Below are 21,415 nucleotides of genomic sequence, written 5' to 3'. Positions count from 1 at the left end.
GGACTGGACTGCTGCAGAGTCACTGACTGGACTGAACTGGACTGGACTGCTGCAGAGTCACTGACTGGACTGGACTGGACTGCTGCAGAGTCACTGACTGGACTGGACTGGACTGGACTGGACTGCACTGGACCGCTGCAGAGTCACTGACTGGACTGGACTGGACTGGGCTGAAAAGGAGTCCTTGGATAAATAAATGAACAGTAGTAGTAAATGAATAGTAGATAAATACATCCACACAGAGGTAAATGCATCAAGGGTTTAAACATTTTTTAATCTTAGCTTTTCAAGGAATACTAATCTTAGTAAGAAAATATAGGGACATTATTACAAACATGCTGAGGTTCACAGGTTTTATTTTGTAAACAGAGGTCCACGCACAGAAACATAGTCTGAAATTCTCGGTCTTGCAAACCGCTAAAGTTCTTCCAGGAACACGTTCGATTCAATTCGAGAACCTTCGAGCGGCCGGCTGTGATTGACACCCACAGCAATCAAACAGGTGCGCCGCTCGACTTCCCAGTCCCGCCTGACACCCAATCAAAATGCCGTTTGCTGTCGCCCTCGGTTACCACCATCCAATCGGCAGCGAGCCGTGGCCATCGACGTCAACGGCCGCTGCAGCCCTTTGATTGACAGGCCAAGACGCCAACTAGAGGAGAGGAAATTTCTAGAAACCTGGCACTCGATAGGTCGAGCAAGTTCGAAAGCAGGCTCCGCCCAGACATCTGAGTGGAGGCGGGGAATGTCCTCCACTGACCAATCAGTGCCCTTCACAATCTGGAATCAGCCAATCAGGGAGCTGGCCGTCCTGCAGTTGGATTCCCTGAGTGACAGCGGTGGCCTCCAATCTAAGAGGAAAACGGGCTGCGTCACCAGAGTAGGGCGGGATCTGTGGAGGAGTAGCCAACCACCGATGGAGCCTTTTTAACTGGCGTGAGAGGAAACCAATGGGAGGGCAGTAGCGGTCGACTCCCCGCCCTCCTGGTCCAATGAAATTGGGCCGAGGGCGGGGCGGGAGGTTGTCAATTCACAGTAGCTTCTGGAACCCTCATGGTAGCATGATGGAGAAAGTGAGTACAGACCGGCTTCCCGGATTAATTACAAAATATTAATAATCTGACCGCAGCGGCGCGTCCGAGCGAGTTAGTCCGACATCGCGGATATTCACCGCGATCCCCCACCCGTTTCGGGCAGCAGGCGGCTCGGTTCTGGCCCCGTTTGCCCACACGAGCAAAACGACCCCGGCTGCTGCTGAAAATCTAATGCCGACCTCTTCCACGGAGCCTCGCTTTCCACCCGGAGGACGAGCGGCGCTTCCCGTGCGAAAATGGGCTCTGCGGGGAGAAGCGCAGCCCCGGCCCCGTCATTCGTACAGCGCGGCGCCGGGGCGGTCGGTGGTACCGGGGCTACGGGTGCGCGTTGGGTCGGGGGGCGAGCAGCTCGGGTAGATGATGACGACGACGACCGCTGTTGTTATTCATAGTGGTACTGTTTCCGCTCGGCGGGGATCTCGGGACTCCGGTCTTCGGTGGCGGCCGTGTTGGAGAAGAGGTGCCGGACCTCAGGGCGCAGGACAGGGGTTAACATGCGGGGGAAGCGAGGCGCATCGTGTGAATGCTGACCTTGTTATAGGGCCGTCGATATAATACTCATTATTGTTATTCACTTTAAAGCCGAGCGTGTTTTTGTTGTACTGCACTGAACTGAAACGGAAACGAGGAAGTAAGTGGATGCGGTGATGTGATCCTGTGAGAGGGACCCACGCTGTGGGATCCAGCCCAGGACGGGGAGAGTCTACTGGGGGCAGCTGCGTGCTGGCAGGGCAAGAGAGGGGCAGTTGCATTATGTTTGGGGAGGGTGTGGGGCAATAGAGAGCAGTTGAATTTGGTGGCGGGAGGGGCAAGAGGGGGTTATTTGCATTTTGTTTGGGTGGTGAGAGAGGGGCAAACACCAGGCAAATCTCGTACTGCTGCCCCGCTCTGAAATAACTGCAGGCCGCCTGTGTCTTGTGTGTGCCAGGGGGGTCGTGCCACCTCACCCCTCAGCGCAGTGAAGACCTCAAACAACAGTCACCATAGCAGAGCACACCTGTGGGGACCACTGTGCCCCCAGGACACAGTTTGGCATGTTTTTTCCATGGGGGGCATAGCGAGCTTGGTCAGGAACAAATGCACCCCCCCACCCCCGGCCACAGGGTGCTGCCTCAGGTTAAGACTGCGGGTACAGTCAAACTTTCAGTGCAGTCACTAGTTGTGCCAGTTGGGGGTTAATTGTGCTCAGAGTCGTGTGTTTCAGAGGACATTTGGGTTATTAACGGGCAGTATCTGCATTGCATTACATAGGTCTGTGTGTGTGTGGGTGGGTGGGTGTTTTTCTCAAGCATCTGTTGGATATGGAATTTCCTTCCTAATAGCACTCGTTTCCCCCTCCCTCTCTTCCATTACATTTTCTCCCCTTCTCTTTCCCCCTATCTCTTTCCTTCCAGGTATCAGAGTTGAAGGACAGGGGGAACAAGGCCCTGAGCTCGGGGGATGTGACGGAGGCAGTGCGGTGCTACACCGAGGCTCTGACCCTTGACCCTGCGAACCATGTCCTGTACAGTAACCGCTCAGCCGCCCACGCCAAGGCGGGTGACTACCACAGTGCCCTGCAGGACGCCTGTAAGACTGTGGAGATCAAGCCGGACTGGGGCAAGGTAGAGAGACCGCTCTGATGCACTGTTTAGAGAGAGCCTCAACACTCTGTGCATAGACTGCACTGTATATGAGACGTACTGTATAGATAGTCTGTTCTCTCTACAGCCCCCACTGAGGAACTGGCACAGACATCACTTTATTTTGACCTTATTGTGATGATATGTACAGACCTTACTGTGCCCACCTGACACATATGGACCAACCAGTCTTTCTCTCTCCACCCTCCCAGGGTTACTCTCGGAAGGCAGCTGCACTGGAGTTCCTGGAGCGTTTTGAGGATGCCAAGCAGACCTATCAGGAGGGCCTGAAACATGAGCCGGCCAATCAGCAGCTGAAGGAGGGGCTGCAGAACATGGAGGCGCGGCTAGCAGGTACACACACGCACAACCCCCCACAGAGAGAGAGAGAGAATTGACCAGATATTGTGTACGTATGTGTTTTGGGTGTGTGTATTATCCCATCGAATGTCTGTGAACTGCTCCGTCACACCTGTCTGTCTCTCTGCCCCTCAGAGAAGAAGATGATGAACCCGTTTGCAATGCCAAACCTGTACCAGAAGCTGGAGGCGGACCCTCGCACCCGCGCCCTGCTGGCCGACCCTGGGTACAAGGAGCTGCTGGAGCAGCTCAGGAGCCGGCCCTCCGATCTGGGCATGTCAGTACATTCTTGCACCCTCGCGCCCTCCCCCCACATACACACCGACTCCCACACTGAGACACACTGCTATACTCTGATGGATACAGAGACGTTGTGTGTTAATGTTTTGACTGTTCCCCCTCCAGGAAGCTGCAGGATCCGCGCGTGATGACAACCCTCAGCGTGCTTCTGGGAATCGACCTGGCGGGGGCCGAGGATGACGAGGACGAGCTCCCCCCACCGCCGCCCAAGAAGGACCCGCAGCCCCCCCCACCCACCCAGCCCCAGGAGGACCTGCCACCCAACAAGAGAGAGGTACCCTGCTCTTGTAACTGGGTGCTTTGTTTGCTTAAGACCCGCCCACTCACACCTGTTAGTCAACCACAGGGCTGCGTTTCCTTGTCCCCCCAGCTCTTTTCCCTCTCCCTCACTGCCTCACACTGGGAAGACCCACTTTCCTCCCTCTCTCCCTCTCCCCCTCCTGTCCTTTCTCTTCTTTTCCCTTTTTATATCACTGTCATTTAATTGATTAGTCTCCCTCGTTTTGCAATGTAACAATCGATATAAATCCATTAATTCAATAAGAGGCACCCTGGGGCAGAGAGAGGAGAGGGTGGGGAGGGAGGGAAGAAGAAGGGGGGAAGAATGGGGTAGGCGAAATAGCCTGGAGGGTGAAGAGTAAGAGAAGAAGGGGGGAGAGGGATGGGAGAAGGCGGTGTGTGTGTAGTAAAGTCTCCTCCTTTTAGTGTTGCAGCCAGTGTTAACCTCCCCCCACCCCCTGTCCCCAGGCTCTGAGAGAGAAGGAGCTGGGGAACGAGGCGTACAAGAAGAAGGACTTCGAGACGGCACTCAAACACTACGAGGCGGCGCTGCAGGCCGACCCTACCAACATGTCCTACCTGTCCAACCAAGCAGGTACTGTCATACCGCAACACTGTGACCACAATGCAGCACTGTCACACTGGAATACCGCAACAGTGTACCTGCAGTGCACCAATGTCGCACTCTCTCCCTCCCTCTCCAGCCGTGTTCTTCGAGAAGGGGGATTTTGCTCGCTGTCGGGAGCTGTGTGAAAAGGCCATCGAGGTGGGCCGAGAGAACAGGGAGGACTACAGACAGATCGCCAAGTGAGTGTCTCTCCCTCTCTAGCCCCATTCACACTGAAATGCCAGCAAAATACAGGCAACGTCACTTACTTTGAATGCCGGCGAATTGCAGGATGAACCCTTTCACACAGAAAACAGGGAATGCCGGCAAGAGCGCTGTAGCCTTGGGAACGACACGCTCTAGAAGCATATAGATTTGAGAGAGGAGACATGGACCCATATTCTGGACGTGTTTGTACAAGTTCGGTCATTTCCCCGTTTTGCCAGTTTCCTTCCACTGTGTTTACTGGGCTGTTGGTTCTAACCAGGGCGGTGGTTCGATTCAGACTCACTAGCAAGAACAAATAGTCGGGAGGGAAACACAAAAGATACATCGGTCTAGGTCTGTTTATGGGCAAGTAGTATGGTTGTGTGCGTTTGCAGTGTGGTCACTGGACCCAGCAGTCACAGATCATTTGAGCCAGTGCAACCCAGTATGAGACTCGGGTCTCGATCCTGACATGTACTGCAGCAAAGTTAAATCAAATCAAATAAATGACTCCAAACAAACTAGCATCAGTGTCACTGTAATGAAGTCCAACACATTTGTCTGTATAGCGATCTTATATGTTGTGTGATTTATTGGTATATAACTTCTGACATAGGTAATGCCAACTATTGTCACACATACATCACCCACCTGTTGGTTCATCAATAATACTCAGAATTGCTGTGACTATATTTTCAACCTCCATTTCAACCCGCCATTTCTAACAACCCGGTCTGTTTTTTGTTATTGTTACAAGTTCTTGTTCAAAGGTGGCTTCACCTTTTGTGTTGTGGTCGCAAAAATGCGACCCTATTGTGATTGGTTAAGTCAGTTAGCTGACGCAGTGTGACGACAACGCCAAGATGTGGTGCTTCATTTGCCGGCATTAGTTTTCCTGCTCTATTCACCCGAAAAATTGCTGGCGTTTAGACTAGGTCACGAGGAGGATAATTGCTGGTGTCAAAATGCTGGCATAAACCCATTCACACAGACCTTTCTGGCAACAAAATGTTGCCAAAAAGACAATTGTTTCAGTGTTGAATGGGGCTTCTGCATGTGTAGTTCAGGGTGTTGCTGTCAGTGTGTGGGAGTCTGGTGGCGGGGGGTGTTCTATAAACCATGCCTGTTGATGACTGACTCATACAGGTAAACTCCCCCCCACCCCTCTTTCACTGCTCTCTCTCTCTCTCTCTCTCAGGGCCTACGCTCGTATCGGGAACTCCTACTACAAGCAGGAGCTTTATAAGGAGGCTGTACAGTCTTACAACAAGAGCCTTACGGAGCATCGCATGCCCGAGGTGCTCAAGAAGTGCCAACAGGTAACTCTCTGGGGGGGGTCTGTGGGCGTGTCTGTATACATGTCTGTGTTGGGGGGGTGCTGTGTGAGCCTGTCTGCCTGTCTCTGCCTCACACTTTCTTCCCCCTCCCACCCCAGGCAGAGAAGATCTTGAAGGAGCAGGAGAAGCAGGCCTACATAAACCCAGAGGTGGCTCTGGAGGAGAAGAACAAGGGCAACGAGGCCTTCCAGAAAGGTGAGGGGCAGGGCTCTGGGGCGGACATTTGTATATTAAATGTGTACTTCTGTGACTACACTAAGGCACTGTCACACTGACCTCCAGCACTCTACCCCCCCGAGCTGCAGCCCCGCACACTGACTCTTTCCCCCCCCGCAGGAGACTACCCCTTGGCCATGCGCCACTACACTGAGGCCATCCGCCGCAACCCCCATGACGCCAAACTGTACAGCAACCGCGCAGCCTGCTACACCAAGCTGCTGGAGTTCCAGCTGGCCCTCAAGGTACTGCTCTGCCCTCTGACTGACTGGCACTTAATGACATATCTGTGTATGGTGAGTCCATGAAGAGTGAGTGACCCTAACCAACTCTGTCCTCTGTATCCCCCCCCCCCCCCCCCTCTCTCTTCCCTTCTCAGGACTGCGAAGAATGTATTCGCTTGGACCCCGCCTTCAGTAAGTATATCTGTCTGACGAAGCTCTGAGTGTCAGTCTGCATCTGTGTCTCCTGGGTCTGGGCTCATGGAAGTCATCTGTTCACTCTGGGTATTCATATTCCATCTCCCCCCACCCCACTCTCTCCCTCTCTGTAGTTAAGGGTTATACCCGCAAGGCTTCTGCTCTGGAGGCCATGAAGGACTTCACCAAAGCCATGGAATTCTACCAGAAAGCTCTGGAGCTGGACTCCAACTCGAAGGTACAGCAGCACTGGCGCACTACATTGTAACACTGTGCACTCGAACACTACACACTGCCTCGGTAATCTCTCGAGATGCGTTCCCGGACAGCTTTGCGTGGGCGATGATCTCGCAGCTCGGGTTCGTGATCACACGGCCAGTGATGGAGACTCAATGACTTGCATGACTCAGACGCCATATTTTATATGCCTCTATTACACTACAGGAAGCACCGAAAGATACTTTATACAGTTGCATCAAATGCAGTGAGGAGAGACCAAACATGGTGAACTTCTGTGATCGCATTGGGGGCTCTCAGACGATCTTCATTCAGAGTTATACGTTTCTGAGAGGAACATAGAAGAAATACATTTGAATTCGATTTATATTCTTGCTTGTGCACTCTGTGTTCGTGACTCCTTGCCGCCCTCAATTTGTCTCGGTTTCTATGTTGTGTAATTCTATTAGTCATACATTTTGAGGAGTCAGTTATATTAAAACATTTAATCACCTTAAATCTTCGTGTAAATTGTGCAGATTTATGTCTTCACTTTAAATGAAACTAACCGAGATGAAGGCTGTGCCAGAAAGCGCATTCCTGGTTTAGTTTGAGATTTTTTACAAGGCTTCAGTAAAATCTCCTGCGCTCTGGAACAGGCTCATGTAAACACTGAGAAGAAAAGCCCTGGTCACATACTTCCGAGAAGAACACGCATTTTAAAATGGATTCTCCTGCCTGGATGTCCATTTATAAATCCCATTAATCGCATTTCTGGAATCGGTGCCTCTCGAGGCAGTACTGTATGTGGTGCGCCCATTGTACGCATCATCACTGTGACGTTGTACGCACTGCACCACACTGTCACTGTACCATACTGATCTCGCATCTCCCCCGGCAGGAGGCTGCGGAGGGCCTGCAGCGCTGCGCGATGAGCCAGGCGGTGCACACCGACACCCCCGAGGATGTGAAGCGCCGCGCCATGTCCGACCCCGAGGTGCAGCAGATTATGAGTGACCCGGCCATGCGCATCATCCTGGAGCAGATGCAGAAGGACCCGCAGGCGCTCAGCGAGTAAGACACGGCACGGGGCCACACACTGAGAGGCACACTGAGACACGGGCTGGGGGCCACACACTGAAGGACGGTGCAGTCCTGGGACAAGTGGAGAGACTTGGATATACAGAACAGAATATACACAGAGGGACACACTGACAGACGCACAGATGGCCACAGTGACTAATGTACTCGCTCTCACTTCTCTGTCTCTCTCCCTCTCCCTCCCCCTCTCCCTCCACAGCCACTTGAAGAATCCAGTGATCGCTCAGAAGATCCAGAAGCTGATCGATGTGGGATTGATTGCCATAAGGTGATCAACTGGAATGAGAGAGGCAGGAGAAAAGAGGAGAATGAAGAGAGAAGAGTAAGAAAAGCAATGCAAGACACCAGTGGAACAAGACTCCATTCCCCAGAATCCTCACCACCCCCCCACCCCAAACTCGCAGGGCCCCACTGTCACCTTTGACCCCTGAGCCCCAGCACAAGAAAATCAAAATCTCATATTGGGGGAGGGGTTAAAACGGGACACATTTCAGACCGAGAATTTAACAGATACATTTTTTTTTTTTTTTTTGTTCTATCAGACTTCTGAAACAGCGGATACAGATTTGCAGGAGTGCCTGGGCAGACCTGGGGGGCGAGGGGGTGCACTGTTTTATTTTCATATTTGTGCAGTCGTTTTTATTTCCATTTCTGTAAGCAGCTCTTTCTGCCGCCACACTGTTCGCAATCTGATTTAAAAGAATACTATGAAAGATCGTAATTACTGTAGTCCTCGTTAGCAGGGGCGTCTCCTTGCAGCTCCTACTGTAACAATGCACTACCAATAATAACAGGAGTAATAGATTGCATTTATCGCCTTTCGCTCCCCCTCCCCGGCACAGCGCCTCTGCTGTACTGGACTGTCTGTCCAGGACCAGGGCTGCAGTCTCTGTTCCTACAGTAGGAAGAATACTAATACACGAAAATGAAATCTTAATCTCTCTTCACGGGGCATCCATTCCGATTGTGCAGCGCATACCTCTCAGTGACAGCCATGCAAAAAAAGGCCTAATGATAATAAATGATGAAAACGATGACCGTCTCGGTGTGTGTGTCCGATCCCATCGGGCTCTGCGTTCATGAGACAATAAAGAGACAGTGTTTGTATGAAGGAAGCTTGTCTGTTTTGTTATGGGGTGTGTGTGTGTGTGTCTACTGTGTATGTCTCTAGCTTTGTCTCTCTTTATCGGTGTGTGTTGCGCACCCGTCTCTGATTTTGTCTGTGTGTATCTCTGCATCTGTCTATATCTGTCTGCTTGCGTCTCTCGCTGTGTGTCTATATTTGTTTCTCTATCGATGTGTTTGGGTGCATTTGTATAATTTGGCTGTGTATGTGACTGTCTCTGTGTGTGTCTTGCTAAAGACCCAGGGTGGAGACCCCTGCTCTGACTGCATGTCCTTGTTCCCATCCCCACAAACTTTCCCACAGTCCACTTCTGCAGAGTAGTCTGGTACCAGTTTTACGTGCCTGGTTCAGAAGCAGTTTTTTGCAATTGCTTGCTTTGCCCTGCCCCCTGGATTCAAACGCCAACATAAATACATGCATGTATACAGGTGGCACTATCGATGTATAAAGAGCCTGTAGTTGTGGTCTCCTGCCATCAGAGGCAATTGGTCTCAATCCATGAATTGTTAATAATAAATAATTTATGGAGTGTATATTATTCTTGGTCAAAACTGAGTGTCTGGAACTACCCTCTAAATTTTAACAGCATTTATGGGGAAAACGTGGTCAAGACTGATTTTCCCATAAAACTAATTGCAATGTAAGTTGGAGGGGGTCTGCCAGCTGGGCAGCGTGTCTATTTTAGCCAGCACAGATAAAGGGCGCTGCGTGGGGCTGATACCGGGGACAGGATGGCAGTGTGAACAGATAGGGGGGCACAGGGGGTTGAGCTGTGGAGGCTGGGCTGGACAGTGGAGTCTGCAGCCGAACAGCTGGGGACCGGTGCTTTGCATGAGATATTTGGACACAGCGCACTTCAGTACAGCACAGAACACTAACCTACAGCCTAGCACATAACACTACAGTACAACACAGTAAACTACAACATAGCACTTAACACTACAGTACAGTACAGCACACTACAGTAAAACACTGCACTACAGCACAGCACACTACAGTACAGCATAGTATAGTATAGTATAGTACAGCACACTAAACTACAGCACATCACACTACAGTGCAGCACAGCACTACAGTACAGCACAGTACAGCAAACAGAACGGCACACTACAGTAGAGTATAGCACAGTACAATACAGTACAGCCCAGCACACTACAACACAGCACCAAACAACAGCATAGCACCACACAGCAATAAACAACACAGCGAAATACATCACCACACAACAATTAACAACACAGCACAGTACAGATTTGGTGTCAGCATGCTAAGCTATATTCGATTGCAGCTACTCAGACATTCACACATTCACACACACACACATATACACACGTATGCTGACCTGAACTGGCTGCAAATATTTCTACATGTGTGCAACATTTAAAACATGCATGGATAGCACTGAAATACATTAAAAACACATCTCATGTGTTGTATATGTACCCAAAATAGCTTGAAGGGCATTTATAAAAACAAGAAAAAAATCATACACCATCTACCACACGTTAAATGTAGATGTATTTGTCCTGTCGGGGTCATCCGCAGGGGAAGAGCATTGCCTTGGTGCCAGAAGAATGTTCCAGGTGGTCTCGTGCTGTGGCATCCCATTACTGTCCATCAAAGAAGTCTTTGCCGCCATGTTGAAAATCTCTTCTGCTTCCTCATGGGCAGCTCCCCGCCTGTGAGGCGCAGGGCCTGGCCCACCCTGCCGGACCCACCCGTCTGCTGCGATGTGACCTCGAGTTCCCCTGCTGCTCTCTGTTCTCTTTTCTCCTTGCTGATAAAGCAGAAGTGCCACCACTCTGCTCGGGGCTGACCTGGTCACACTGGTCCCCACTGCGCCGGCCCCCACTGCCCTGATGGACACACCGCTCATAAGTCCTGTCCTCTGTTCTCTGTCCTCACAGCAGTGGGCAGCATTTAAAGAATGTGTTTCAGTCTGCCATCTGTGTATGTATTTTATATGTTGCACGTGGACTTCACCACATATTTGCAGCCAGTCCTGTGCTATGGGTTTCATCAGCATGTGTGTGTGAATGTGTTGTGTGTGAGACTGTGTGCGCGACTATTAATTGCAATCAAGGCCAAATATAGATTAGCAGGCCGACACCTAATCGGACACTTCTATATTGACACATACACACACACACAGGCACACACACATGCATACATGTACACTCACACACACACACACAAACTCTCACACACAGAGGCACACACACACACACAGAAACATTCAGGCACACATACAGTGAGGGAAAAAAGTATTTGATCCCCTGTTGATTTTGTACGTTTGCTCCACTCTCCACCATGGCCAAGACCAAAGAGCTGTCCAAGGATGTCAGGGACAAGATTGTAGACCTACACAAGGCTGGAATGGGCTACAAGACCATCGCCAAGCAGCTTGGTGAGACGGTGACAATAGTTGGTGCGATTATTCACAAATGGAAGAAACACAAAATAACTGTCAGTCTCCCTCGGTCTGGGGCTCCATGCAAGATCTCGCCTTGTGGAGTTTCAATGATCATGAGAACGGTGAGGAATCAGCCCAGAACTACACGGGAGGATCTTGTTAATGATCTCAAGGCAGCTGGGACCATAGTCACCAAGAAAACAATTGGTAACACACTACGCCGTGAAGGACTGAAATCCTGCAGCGTCCTCCAGCATGACAATGACCCAAAACACACAGCCAAGGCAACAAAGTAGTGGCTCAAGAAGAAGCACATTAAGGTCCTGGAGTGGCCTAGCCAGTCTCCAGACCTTAATCCCATAGAAAATCTGTGGAGGGAGCTGAAGGTTCGAGTTGCCAAACGTCAGCCTCGAAACCTTAATGACTTGGAGAGGATCTGCAAAGAGGAGTGGGACAAAATCCCTCCTGAGATGTGTGCAAACCTGGTGGCCAACTACAAGAAACGTCTGACCTCTGCGATTCACTCATTAACATGCAAATCCATTTATAACTTTTTTGAAATGCGTTTTTCTGGATTTTTTTGTTGTTATTCTGTCTCTCACTGTTAAAATACACCTACCATTAAAATTATAGACTGATCATTTCTTTGTCAGTGGGCAAATGTACAAAATCAGCAGGGGATCAAATACTTTTTTCTCTCACTGTACACACACACAGACACACACACTAAAACACACATACACTCACACACACACATTCAGTCACACGCGTATGGAGTCACAGAGAGGAAACCCATTAAGAGGAACAAGAAGTTTCCTTTTCATAGTTGCCATTTGCACAAATAGCACGATCACCCCCACACACACACAAACCGCAGAGACACAGCGAGAGAGAGAGAGAGAGAGAGAGAGAGAGAGGAAGGTAGGGGGGCAGGGGACACAGTGAAGTTGCAGGAACTAGTCTTGAGTTTGAGTAAGGGTGAGAGAGAGGGAGTGAGAGAGTGCGCGCGCAACAGATAGAGATATACAGAGAGAGAGAGGGAGGGAGGGGACAGAGATAGCGGAAAAGAAAAGAAGAACAAGAGTAGAAACACATTTTTGTGAGAACAGGACGTGTACAACTCAGAGACCAGGTGAGGAGGATTGGGGATCATTTGATTTGATGCTTGGGAGGTGTGGTAGGGGAGTTAGAGAGTCAGGGGTTAAATGGTGAGAAGGGGTTGCGGGGTCTTTGAGTTGCATGAGAATGGCGGGTTGCCTTTGTGGACAGTTTTGAGGCCTGTATCGCCTGGGATGTTGACTCCTCATGTCTCCGGGGGAGGGGGTGTGCAATCAGCTGCCTGTCCACTTTTCCGGTGGGTGGATGTGGTGTATTTTTCGAGGCAGGTCTCACCGTGTGCCCGTGTGAGGGTTGTGCTTGTGTCACTGGATGTTCCTGGGTTTGTGGGAGGGCAGCGCACGCGGTTCTGAGACAAAGAGGGGCTTGGATAGAGGGGGGCGGTGCTTTTAGGCGTTTTCTTCGGGTCCAACATGGACACAGTGGAGAGCGTAGCAGGACAAGGCCGAGACGGACAGAGAGGCGGGGGAGGGAGGGACAGGGGAGGAAATGTGTTCGCTATGTCTCTGCGGTGTGTCTCGCTGCGTCTCGGCGTGCCTCTGTGTGTCTCTTTGTCTTGGCGTCTCGGGGTCTCTGTGTGTCGGTGTGGCTCAGTTTGAAAGTGTTCCAGTGTGTGTCAGTGTCTGTCAGTGTATCTCAGTGTGTGTCAGTGTGTCTCAGTGTGTCTCAGAGTATCTCTGTGTGTGTCAGTGTGTGACAGTGTGTTAGTGTGTCAGTGTAGTCCAGTCAGTGGCTCTCCAGCAGCTGGGCAGGATACTTCCTGTCCGTTATTCAGATTTTCACCATTGCCACAGCCAGTGTGGGGTCAGGTAGTGGGCAGTGTGCAAGACTTGAAGTGTGTGTGCTGTCCACCTCTCAGCATGTGTCAGTACATCACTGGGGTGTGTCAGAGTGTTGCTAGGTGTGTCTGTTTGTTGTCCTGTCTGCCAGTGTCACTAGGTGGGTCAGTATGTCCGTGTGGGCCAGTGTGTCAGCATGTCACTGTGTGTGTGTGTCAATGGGTCAGTTTGTCTCTGGCAGGAAGTGCTGCTCAGTGTGATAGGGTCAGTGTGTGTGTCAGTGCGTGGAACAGGAAGTGCTGTTCAGTGTGATAAGGTCAGACTGTCAGTCTTAGGGCCTCATTCTCTTTCCTCTCCTCTCAGAATAAGACATGTATCTAATATGTAACAAACATATTGCCTTCACCCCCTTTTTGCCCTCTCCTTCTCCTCCCTTTCTGTCCCTCTCTCTAGCTCCGCCCTCCATGGCTGCGTGGGACCTGTCAGTGATAGTGGAGGACCTGGGTCCAGACGCCCCGCCCTTGAGTGTGAGCGTCACCAGCGAGCTGCATGTGGGGGGGGTCATCCTCAAGATCGTGGAGAAGACCCGTGAGTTTGCTCTCCCCTTCCCCTGTTAACAGCTCCCTTAATTGGTTAATTGGATAGTGGCTTAATTGCTTCTCGTTACAATCATCTGTTATTGTTGTGGGCTCTCAGCTGCTATTCAAATTCATTCTCTGTTCCTCCAACCATCCCTCCCTCTCTCCCTCATTCCTCTCCATCTCTCCCCCTCTTCACTGTCCCCCCACTGCCTTCAGAGCTGCAGAGAGACTGGTCAGACTATGCCCTGTGGTGGGAGCAGAAGAAGCAGTGGCTGCTGAAGACCAACTGGACGCTGGACAAGTGTGGGGTCCAGGCCGACGCCCGTCTGTCCTTCACCTCGCAGCACAAGCCGGTGCGCCTGGGCCTGCCCAACGGCGCCACAGTGCGCCTGCCCATCTGCTTCTCCGGGCCGACCTTCAGCGCCGTGGTGGGCGTCTGCAGAATCCTGAGTAAGAGCTCTGGAGAGTGTGTGTGTCTGTGTGTGTGTGTGTCTCAGTGTGTCACTGGATGTCTCTGTGTCCTTGTTATGTCCATGTATGTGCATTAATCTCTCTCTCTCTGCCCCCTCTCCCTCTCCCTCTATCTCTATCTCTCCCCCACCCCCGGTCTCCATCCATCTCTCCCCCTTCCTCTCTCCCTCTCTCCTTCTCTCTCAGATATCCGTCACCCTGAGGAGCTCTCTTTCCTGCGCCGCCCAGAGGAGAAGAAGAAGAAGCGAGAGAAAGATGGGAGTACGGAGGAGGTGTATGACCTGACAGGGGTGCACTTGGGAACAGGTATGAGTGTGTGTGTGTGTGTGTGTGTGTGTGTGTCAGTCACTACAACCCAGTTTATGAGCCTCTACACATGCCTCAGTGCATATGTGCCAGTCTCATTAACCTAGTTTGTGCATGCACAATTTTCTATAACCCAGTGTGTGAGTGTATGTGCAATTCTTTAGAACACAGTGTGTGTGTCAGTGTCTATAACCCAGTGGTGTGTGTGCTCGACTCTATAACCCAGTGGTGTGTGTGCTTGACTCTATAACCCAGTATGTGAGTGTGTGTCAGTCTTTATAACCCAGGGTGTGAGTGTGTGTGCCTGTCTCTATATCCCAGTGTGTGAGTGCGTATGCCAGTCTCTATAACCCAGGGTGTGAGCGTGTGTGCCAATCTCTATAACCCAGTGTGTGTGTTTCAGGCTCCACGCCCACCTTCTACAATGGGATGCCGGCTCACTTCGCTGACTCGCCCCAGACGGAGGCGGTGTATAAGATGCTGTCAGTCAGCCAGCCAGGAGTTGCCCCCGAGGTCATGGCCAAGATGTTCCGGCCCACCAGCCTCATTGACAAAGCCCACATCAACGGCAGGTGGGTTAGACCATTCTGAGATACTGAGGATGGGGTGAGGTGGGAGACTGTGAGTCGACCAATGTCTATGATTACAGTTTCTCCACTGCTTGAGCAAATTTCTCCAAACAGAAAAACAACTAATACACTAATAAACTAACTAACTAATAAACTGAAACATGTTTGGCCAAAATGACACAAATCCTTTGTGGGGTTCTTTCAGTTCTGTAAATGGATATAATGAAATGGTCAAGGAAGATGACAGAAAAACTCCCCGAGTGTAAATCGTGTAGTTCTGTAATACAGTGAAGTTATCTATGGTCACTTACCTATTCTCATTTCTGAATACTCTAATTATTGATGCCACAGTTGACCTGCTTAGATTTGGCTGCACCCTCTGCCCAGCCCCTCACATTGAAAGGCCATGATTGATCACATGGTCAACCATAGTGGCACAAATGTCAATGGAAGCATGTGTTCTGTGTCTTCCCTTTTGAGCTGCTGTGCCACCGCATAGACGCACCCCTCTTCCTCTATGGGCTCCTGGTTGTGGTCCCCCTCTTTCTCTCTTTTGTCTTTGTCTTCCGACTCTCTTCATTTCTCCCCAACACCAACTCACTTTTATATGTGATTTTGGACTGATTTACTGATTGAACAATTGAGCAATGGGGATTTGCACATGTGGGAGTTTGTGTTATCTGCTGTGAAGAAATGTTCTGTTTGACAAGACTTACCCAATTGATTTTTGTGTCGTGTGTAGAACGTTGTGTTTACTGTTGTGCACTAATGTGTTTGGCATTTGTATTTTGTGTGAAAGCAACCATACATGACCTGCTGTTTTGCAGAAATGTGTCCTGTTCTGATTGTTTAGGTTATGGTGTTGGTAATGTGCACCAGAGTTTCATTCACATTGACTTAGCAATCGAGAAACTGTAATCTGTGTTGAGAGCTGTCTGTGTGTGTGTGTGTGTGTGTTAAGTGTCTCTCTGTTCTGAGTATTGACAGTGTTTCTGTGTCTCTGTGTTGACTGTTGAGAGTCAATCAATCGATTTTAATTTGTAGAGCGCCCTACGCAGGGTAGCCAGGCTCTGTAGGCTTTACAGAACATACAACAACAAAATAATGAAATCAAATAAATAAGTAAACCTTGAACAATTTACATACACTAAAATAAAGTTAACTAACATAAAATAAATGTGTATGTGTGTTGAGTGTCTCTCTGTGTTGAGAATTTATCTGTGTTGAGTGCTGAGTGTCTCTCTGTCGCCCCCTGCAGGTGGCTGGACTCATCACGCTCACTGATGCAGCAGGGCATCCAGGAGAATGACCGGCTGCTGCTGCGCTTCAAATACTTCACCTTCATAGACCTGGAGCCCAAGGTCCGACTGACACACTGACACACTAACTGACTGACTGACACACCGACACACTGACTGACACACTGACTGACACACAGACACACTAACTGACTGACTGATAGACACAATGACACACCTACATACCGACACACTCACTGACACACTGACTGCCTGACTGACTGACACACTGACTGACACACAGACACACTAACTGACTGACTGATAGACACAATGACACACCTACATACCGACACACTCACTGACACACTGACTGCCTGACTGACTGACACACTGACTGACTGAATGACTGACACTGACTGACTGAATGACTGACACTGACACACTGACTGTCAATGTATCTGTGGTCTGTCTCTGTGGCTCTGTATGATCTGTCTCACTGTGTTAATCTCTCTCTCTCAGTATGACATCGTTCGTCTCACACAGCTGTACGAACAGGCTCGCTGGGCCATCCTGCTGGAGGAGGTGGACTGCACTGAGGAGGAGATGATGTTGTTTGCTGCCCTGCAGGTGACCGCAGTTGCTAGTCCACTGTATTAACGGCCCAGTGTGTCTCTCTCTCTCTCAGTGTAGTGCAGTGTCTAGTCTCTGTGTCTGTACTAACCCCGCCCCTCTCCCTCAGTACCACATCAACAAGCAGTCCCAGAGCGAGACGGCCATCCAGTGTCCAGCCATGGACGACCTGGACTCTGCCCTGCAGTCCCTGGAGGTCAAGATGGACGGGGAGGAGAGCAGTGTGGACATGCTGGTCAGTCCTCCTCCTCTACACATGGCTTGTCCCTCTCTCCCCACCATCTCTCCTTCTCTCTTGCTGTATCTGTCTACCTATCTGTCTGTCTGTCTATCTATCTCCCTACTATCGAGTGATATATATTAGTACATCTCTGTCTCTCCCTCTCAAATTCAAATTCAAAGGAGCTTTATTGCACAGCAGTATTGCCAAAGCAGGTACAATCTAACCAATTACATCAGTTTTTCTCTCTCTCTTTCTGTCTGCACTTGTCACACTCTCTGTGCACTCCTGTCTCAAGCCCAATTCCTCACGTTTCTTTGACTGAAGTCCTCCTGCATGTGTTTTAGGAGACCATGACGTCCATCCCAGAGCTCAAAGCCTACCTGAAGATCTTCAGGTGAGACCTGCACACACTGCACACACTGCACACACTAGTGAACACAAAGAGGAACTCATAGTTCCATTCTCATAATGTTCTATTCACTGATTGTTACAATTGTTCTGTATGTCTATCTGTGTGTGTGTGTGTGTGTGTGTGTGTGTCTGTGTGTCTGTGTGTGTGTTGTATGCAGGCCGAAGAGGCTGACTCTGAAGGGCTATAAGCAGTACTGGTTCGTGTTCAAGGACACCTGCATCTCCTACTACAAGAGCAAGGAGGAAGGCTTCGGGGAGCCCATTCAACAGATGAACCTCAAAGGTACACAGAGAGACACTAGGGTCCCTGTTTGTGGGGTGTATGTTCAGTGTGTGACTAGTGTGCTGTTTGTTCAGTGTGCCCTTCAGGCTGTGAGATGTGTTCAATGTACTCAGTATGCTGTGTTCAGTGTGCTCAGCATGTTCAGTGTACTGTGTGCTGTGTTCAGGCTGTTCAGTGTGTTTAGTTTGTTCAGTGTGCTGTTTGCTGTGCTCAGGTTGTGTTGTGTGTTCAGTGTGCTCTGTGTGCTCTGTGCTGTGTTCAGGCTGTGAGGTGTGTTCAGTGTGCTCTGTACTGTGTTCAGGCTGTGAGGTGTGTTCAGTGTGCTCTGTGCTGTGTTCAGGCTGTGAGGTGTGTTCAGTGTGCTCTGTACTGTGTTCAGGCTGTGAGGTGTGTTCAGTGTGCTCTGTGCTGTGTTCAGGCTGTGAGGTGTGTTCAGTGTGCTCTGTACTGTGTTCAGGCTGTGAGGTGTGTTCAGTGTGCTCTGTACTGTGTTCAGGCTGTGAGGTGTGTTCAGTGTGCTCTGTGCTGTGTTCAGGCTGTGAGGTGTGTTCAGTGTGCTCTGTGCTGTGTTCAGGCTGTGAGGTGTGTTCAGTGTGCTCTGTGCTGTGTTCAGGCTGTGAGGTGTGTTCAGTGTGCTCTGTGCTGTGTTCAGGCTGTGAGGTGTGTTCAGTGTGCTCTGTACTGTGTTCAGGCTGTGAGGTGTGTTCAGTGTGCTCTGTACTGTGTTCAGGCTGTGAGGTGTGTTCAGTGTGCTCTGTGCTGTGTTCAGGCTGTGAGGTGTGTTCAGTGTGCTCTGTACTGTGTTCAGGCTGTGAGGTGGCCCCGGATGTCAACCTGGCTGGACAGAAGTTCTGTATCAGGCTGCTGATCCCGGCGCCGGAGGGCATGAGCGAAGTGTACCTGCGCTGTGACAATGTGAGCCCCCCACCTCCCTCTGCATCTCTCTCCATCCCTCTATCTCTCCCTCCATCTTTCTCCACCCCTCCATCTCTCACACCATCTCTCTCCACCTCTCTATCCATCCATGTCTCTCTATCCCTCTATGTCCTTCCACCCCTCTCTTTCTCTCTGTATTAACCCCCTCCCTCTCTCCCTCTCTCTCTCTCTGTATTAACCCCGCACTCTCTCCCTCTCTCTGGCCCAGGAGGAGCAGTACGCTCAGTGGATGGGGGCGTGTCGACTGGCCTCCAAGGGCAAGACAATGGCGGACAGCTCGTACCCCAGTGAGGTGGCCAACATCCAGGCCTTCCTGGCCATGCAGCGCACCCAGCCCACCGGCCCCCAGCCCTCCGCCGCCGCCGCCGACGAAACCATCAACACCCACAGCCTGGTTTCCCCCCGCTACCAGAAGAAGTACAAGGCCAAGCAGGTACGGGAGTGGGGGAGACACTGGGGCTGAGAATCAGACATACACTGACACAGATGTACACTGATATGAACTGCTATACACAGATCCACACTGATACACCGGTATACAACGATATACGCAGCACATCAGACGTGCACACAGAGACAATGACACACTGGTTTGGACTGAGACCAGGACACCATTAAAAACACAGACACACCGAGACACACTAACCCTCTCTCTGCTCCCCACCAGTTAACTCCTCGTATCCTGGAGGCGCACCAGAACGTGGCCCAGATGTCCCTGCTGGAAGCCACAATGAAGTTCATCCAGATCTGGCAGGCTCTGCCCGACTTCGGCCTGTCCTACTTCGTAGTGAGGTGAGGGGGCGCCACTGAGCGTGGGCTGAGAGAGTGATTGTAGTCTGATTTTGGTGTGATTGAGGCATGAATGTCGTCTGATTTCAGTGTGATTGTGTGTTTGTAGTCTGATTTGAAATGTAATTTCAGTGTTGTATGTGATTGTAGTCTGATTGGGGAATGATTACAGTCTGATTTCAGTATGGTTGTAGAGTGAAGATCTGATCTCTCTCTGCAGGTTTAAGGGCTGCCGTAAGGACGAGATCCTGGGCATTGCCAACAACAGGCTCATCCGCATTGACCTGGGGGTGGGAGACGTGGTGAAGACCTGGCGCTACAATAACATGAGGCAGTGGAACGTCAACTGGGACATCAAACAGGTGGGGGGAGAGAGGGGGAGAGGGAGAGGGAGAGGGGGAACAGGAGGGAGAAAGAGAGAGAGGGAGAGAGAAGTAGTAGATGGTTTAAACTACATGTTTTCTTGACTGCTTCTCCTTCTCCCCTCTCCCTCTGTTTCTTTCTCTCCCACTTCCACTCCCCCTCTCTCCCATTCTCCCTCTTCTTCTCTCTCTTCCTCCCTCTCCTTTTCCCCCTCCAGGTAGCCATTGAGTTTGAGGGCAACGTGAACGTGGCGTTCAGCTGCGTGACGGCCGACTGCAAGATCGTGCACGAGTACATCGGTGGCTACATCTTCATGTCCACGCGCACCAAGGAGCAGGGCGACTCGCTCAACCAGGAGCTGTTCCACAAGCTGACCGGCGGCCACGAGGCCCTCTGAGCCCCTGCCACCCCCCACCCCTAACAGCCACCACACCCTCCCCCGCTGCTCCTCTAACATGCACCCAACACTCCCTACCGCCCCACCAGGCTCTTTATTTCCCTTCCAACCACCCCACTGAGCCCCTACTGTCCCTTCCCCACCAACTACACTCCTACCTACCCCTAACTCCCCCAGTGCCCAGCTTCCCCTCCATGCCCATATCTCTGCCCATTTAAGCCCCGCCTTCTGACCCCCTACGGAATCTTCAGCACTCCAGAGCTCGACCAATCGGGCAGCACGCTCACAGTTAGCCCCGCCCCACTCTCAATCACTGGAACGTACATACTGGGAGCTGTGGTACAGTACTGGGCAAGACAGCCCCAGGGGGCCACACTGGGAGCCTTTTTCCTTATCTCCCGTCTTTATACTTTTATTTATTTTATAATCGATTTCCTGCAAGGAGTAGTCCAGCTTGAGGGCAGGAGTCCTCTACTTCCCAGACTCTCTACAGTCCTGTAGCTGCTCTAGGCAGGGAGACACAGTCAGTGCTGGGAGGGACTCTGAGTCCACAGTATTGAACACACAGGCTGGTACATTGGTTTTGGTACAGTACCACACATATGGGAATCTGCCTGCCTGGCTCAGAGGTACTGTGCGGTGCAGACGTTTGGGACTGGAGCTGAGCGATGGGACCATATCAATTTACATAACAGAGTATTAATATCACATTAGAAAAGTGCTACCTTGTTCTATACAGTGTCATTGTAATTGACCTAACTAATAAAGGACAAAAACAAAACCCCTTCTGAGGTCTGTCTTGGAGCTACACTATATATACACACCTACCTGGGGCCCTCACACTGACTGGGGCTCCTGTACTCTACTAAAAAGACACACCTGGGGCCACACATTGATTGGGGCCCCAGTACTGTTAGTATTCAGATGACACGATTGTCAAAAGCCAGTTTCTTTCTCACAGTTTGCACAGGAAACCACAGACAGCGTGTACAGAAATATAGAGCCGCTCTTTCTGCATACACT

The 21,415-nt window shown here is 50.7% G+C and overlaps 2 protein-coding genes across 2 annotated transcripts; both read left to right on the top strand.

The window, feature by feature from the left end:
- The first annotated feature begins 993 nt into the window (after positions 1-993).
- Positions 994-8,865, top strand: stip1 (stress-induced phosphoprotein 1). The gene is made up of 14 exons (XM_066718842.1): positions 994-1,073; positions 2,489-2,698; positions 2,929-3,070; positions 3,212-3,353; positions 3,482-3,650; positions 4,124-4,250; positions 4,360-4,462; positions 5,668-5,788; positions 5,905-6,001; positions 6,143-6,267; positions 6,402-6,438; positions 6,576-6,679; positions 7,559-7,731; positions 7,958-8,865. The coding sequence occupies exons 1-14, from the start codon at positions 1,062-1,064 to the stop codon at positions 8,028-8,030; spliced, it is 1,635 nt and encodes a 544-aa protein (XP_066574939.1). The 5' UTR covers positions 994-1,061; the 3' UTR covers positions 8,031-8,865.
- A 3,372-nt stretch (positions 8,866-12,237) lies between these two features.
- Positions 12,238-21,173, top strand: fermt3b (FERM domain containing kindlin 3b). Its single transcript, XM_066718841.1, has 15 exons — positions 12,238-12,429; positions 13,646-13,780; positions 13,990-14,223; positions 14,431-14,550; positions 14,954-15,122; positions 16,378-16,480; positions 16,880-16,987; positions 17,100-17,225; positions 17,558-17,607; positions 17,783-17,907; positions 18,716-18,822; positions 19,052-19,276; positions 19,511-19,635; positions 19,853-19,994; positions 20,213-21,173. Exons 2-15 carry the CDS (start codon positions 13,657-13,659, stop codon positions 20,390-20,392), a joined length of 1,938 nt encoding a protein of 645 aa, XP_066574938.1. The 5' UTR covers positions 12,238-12,429; positions 13,646-13,656; the 3' UTR covers positions 20,393-21,173.
- Positions 21,174-21,415: the final 242 nt, after the last annotated feature.

Source organism: Amia ocellicauda, chromosome 12, assembly GCF_036373705.1.
Source record: "Amia ocellicauda isolate fAmiCal2 chromosome 12, fAmiCal2.hap1, whole genome shotgun sequence".
Taxonomy (NCBI): domain Eukaryota; kingdom Metazoa; phylum Chordata; class Actinopteri; order Amiiformes; family Amiidae; genus Amia; species Amia ocellicauda.
The sequence above is the reverse complement of the archived record's forward strand: the minus strand, read 5'-3'. Positions and strand labels throughout refer to the sequence as shown.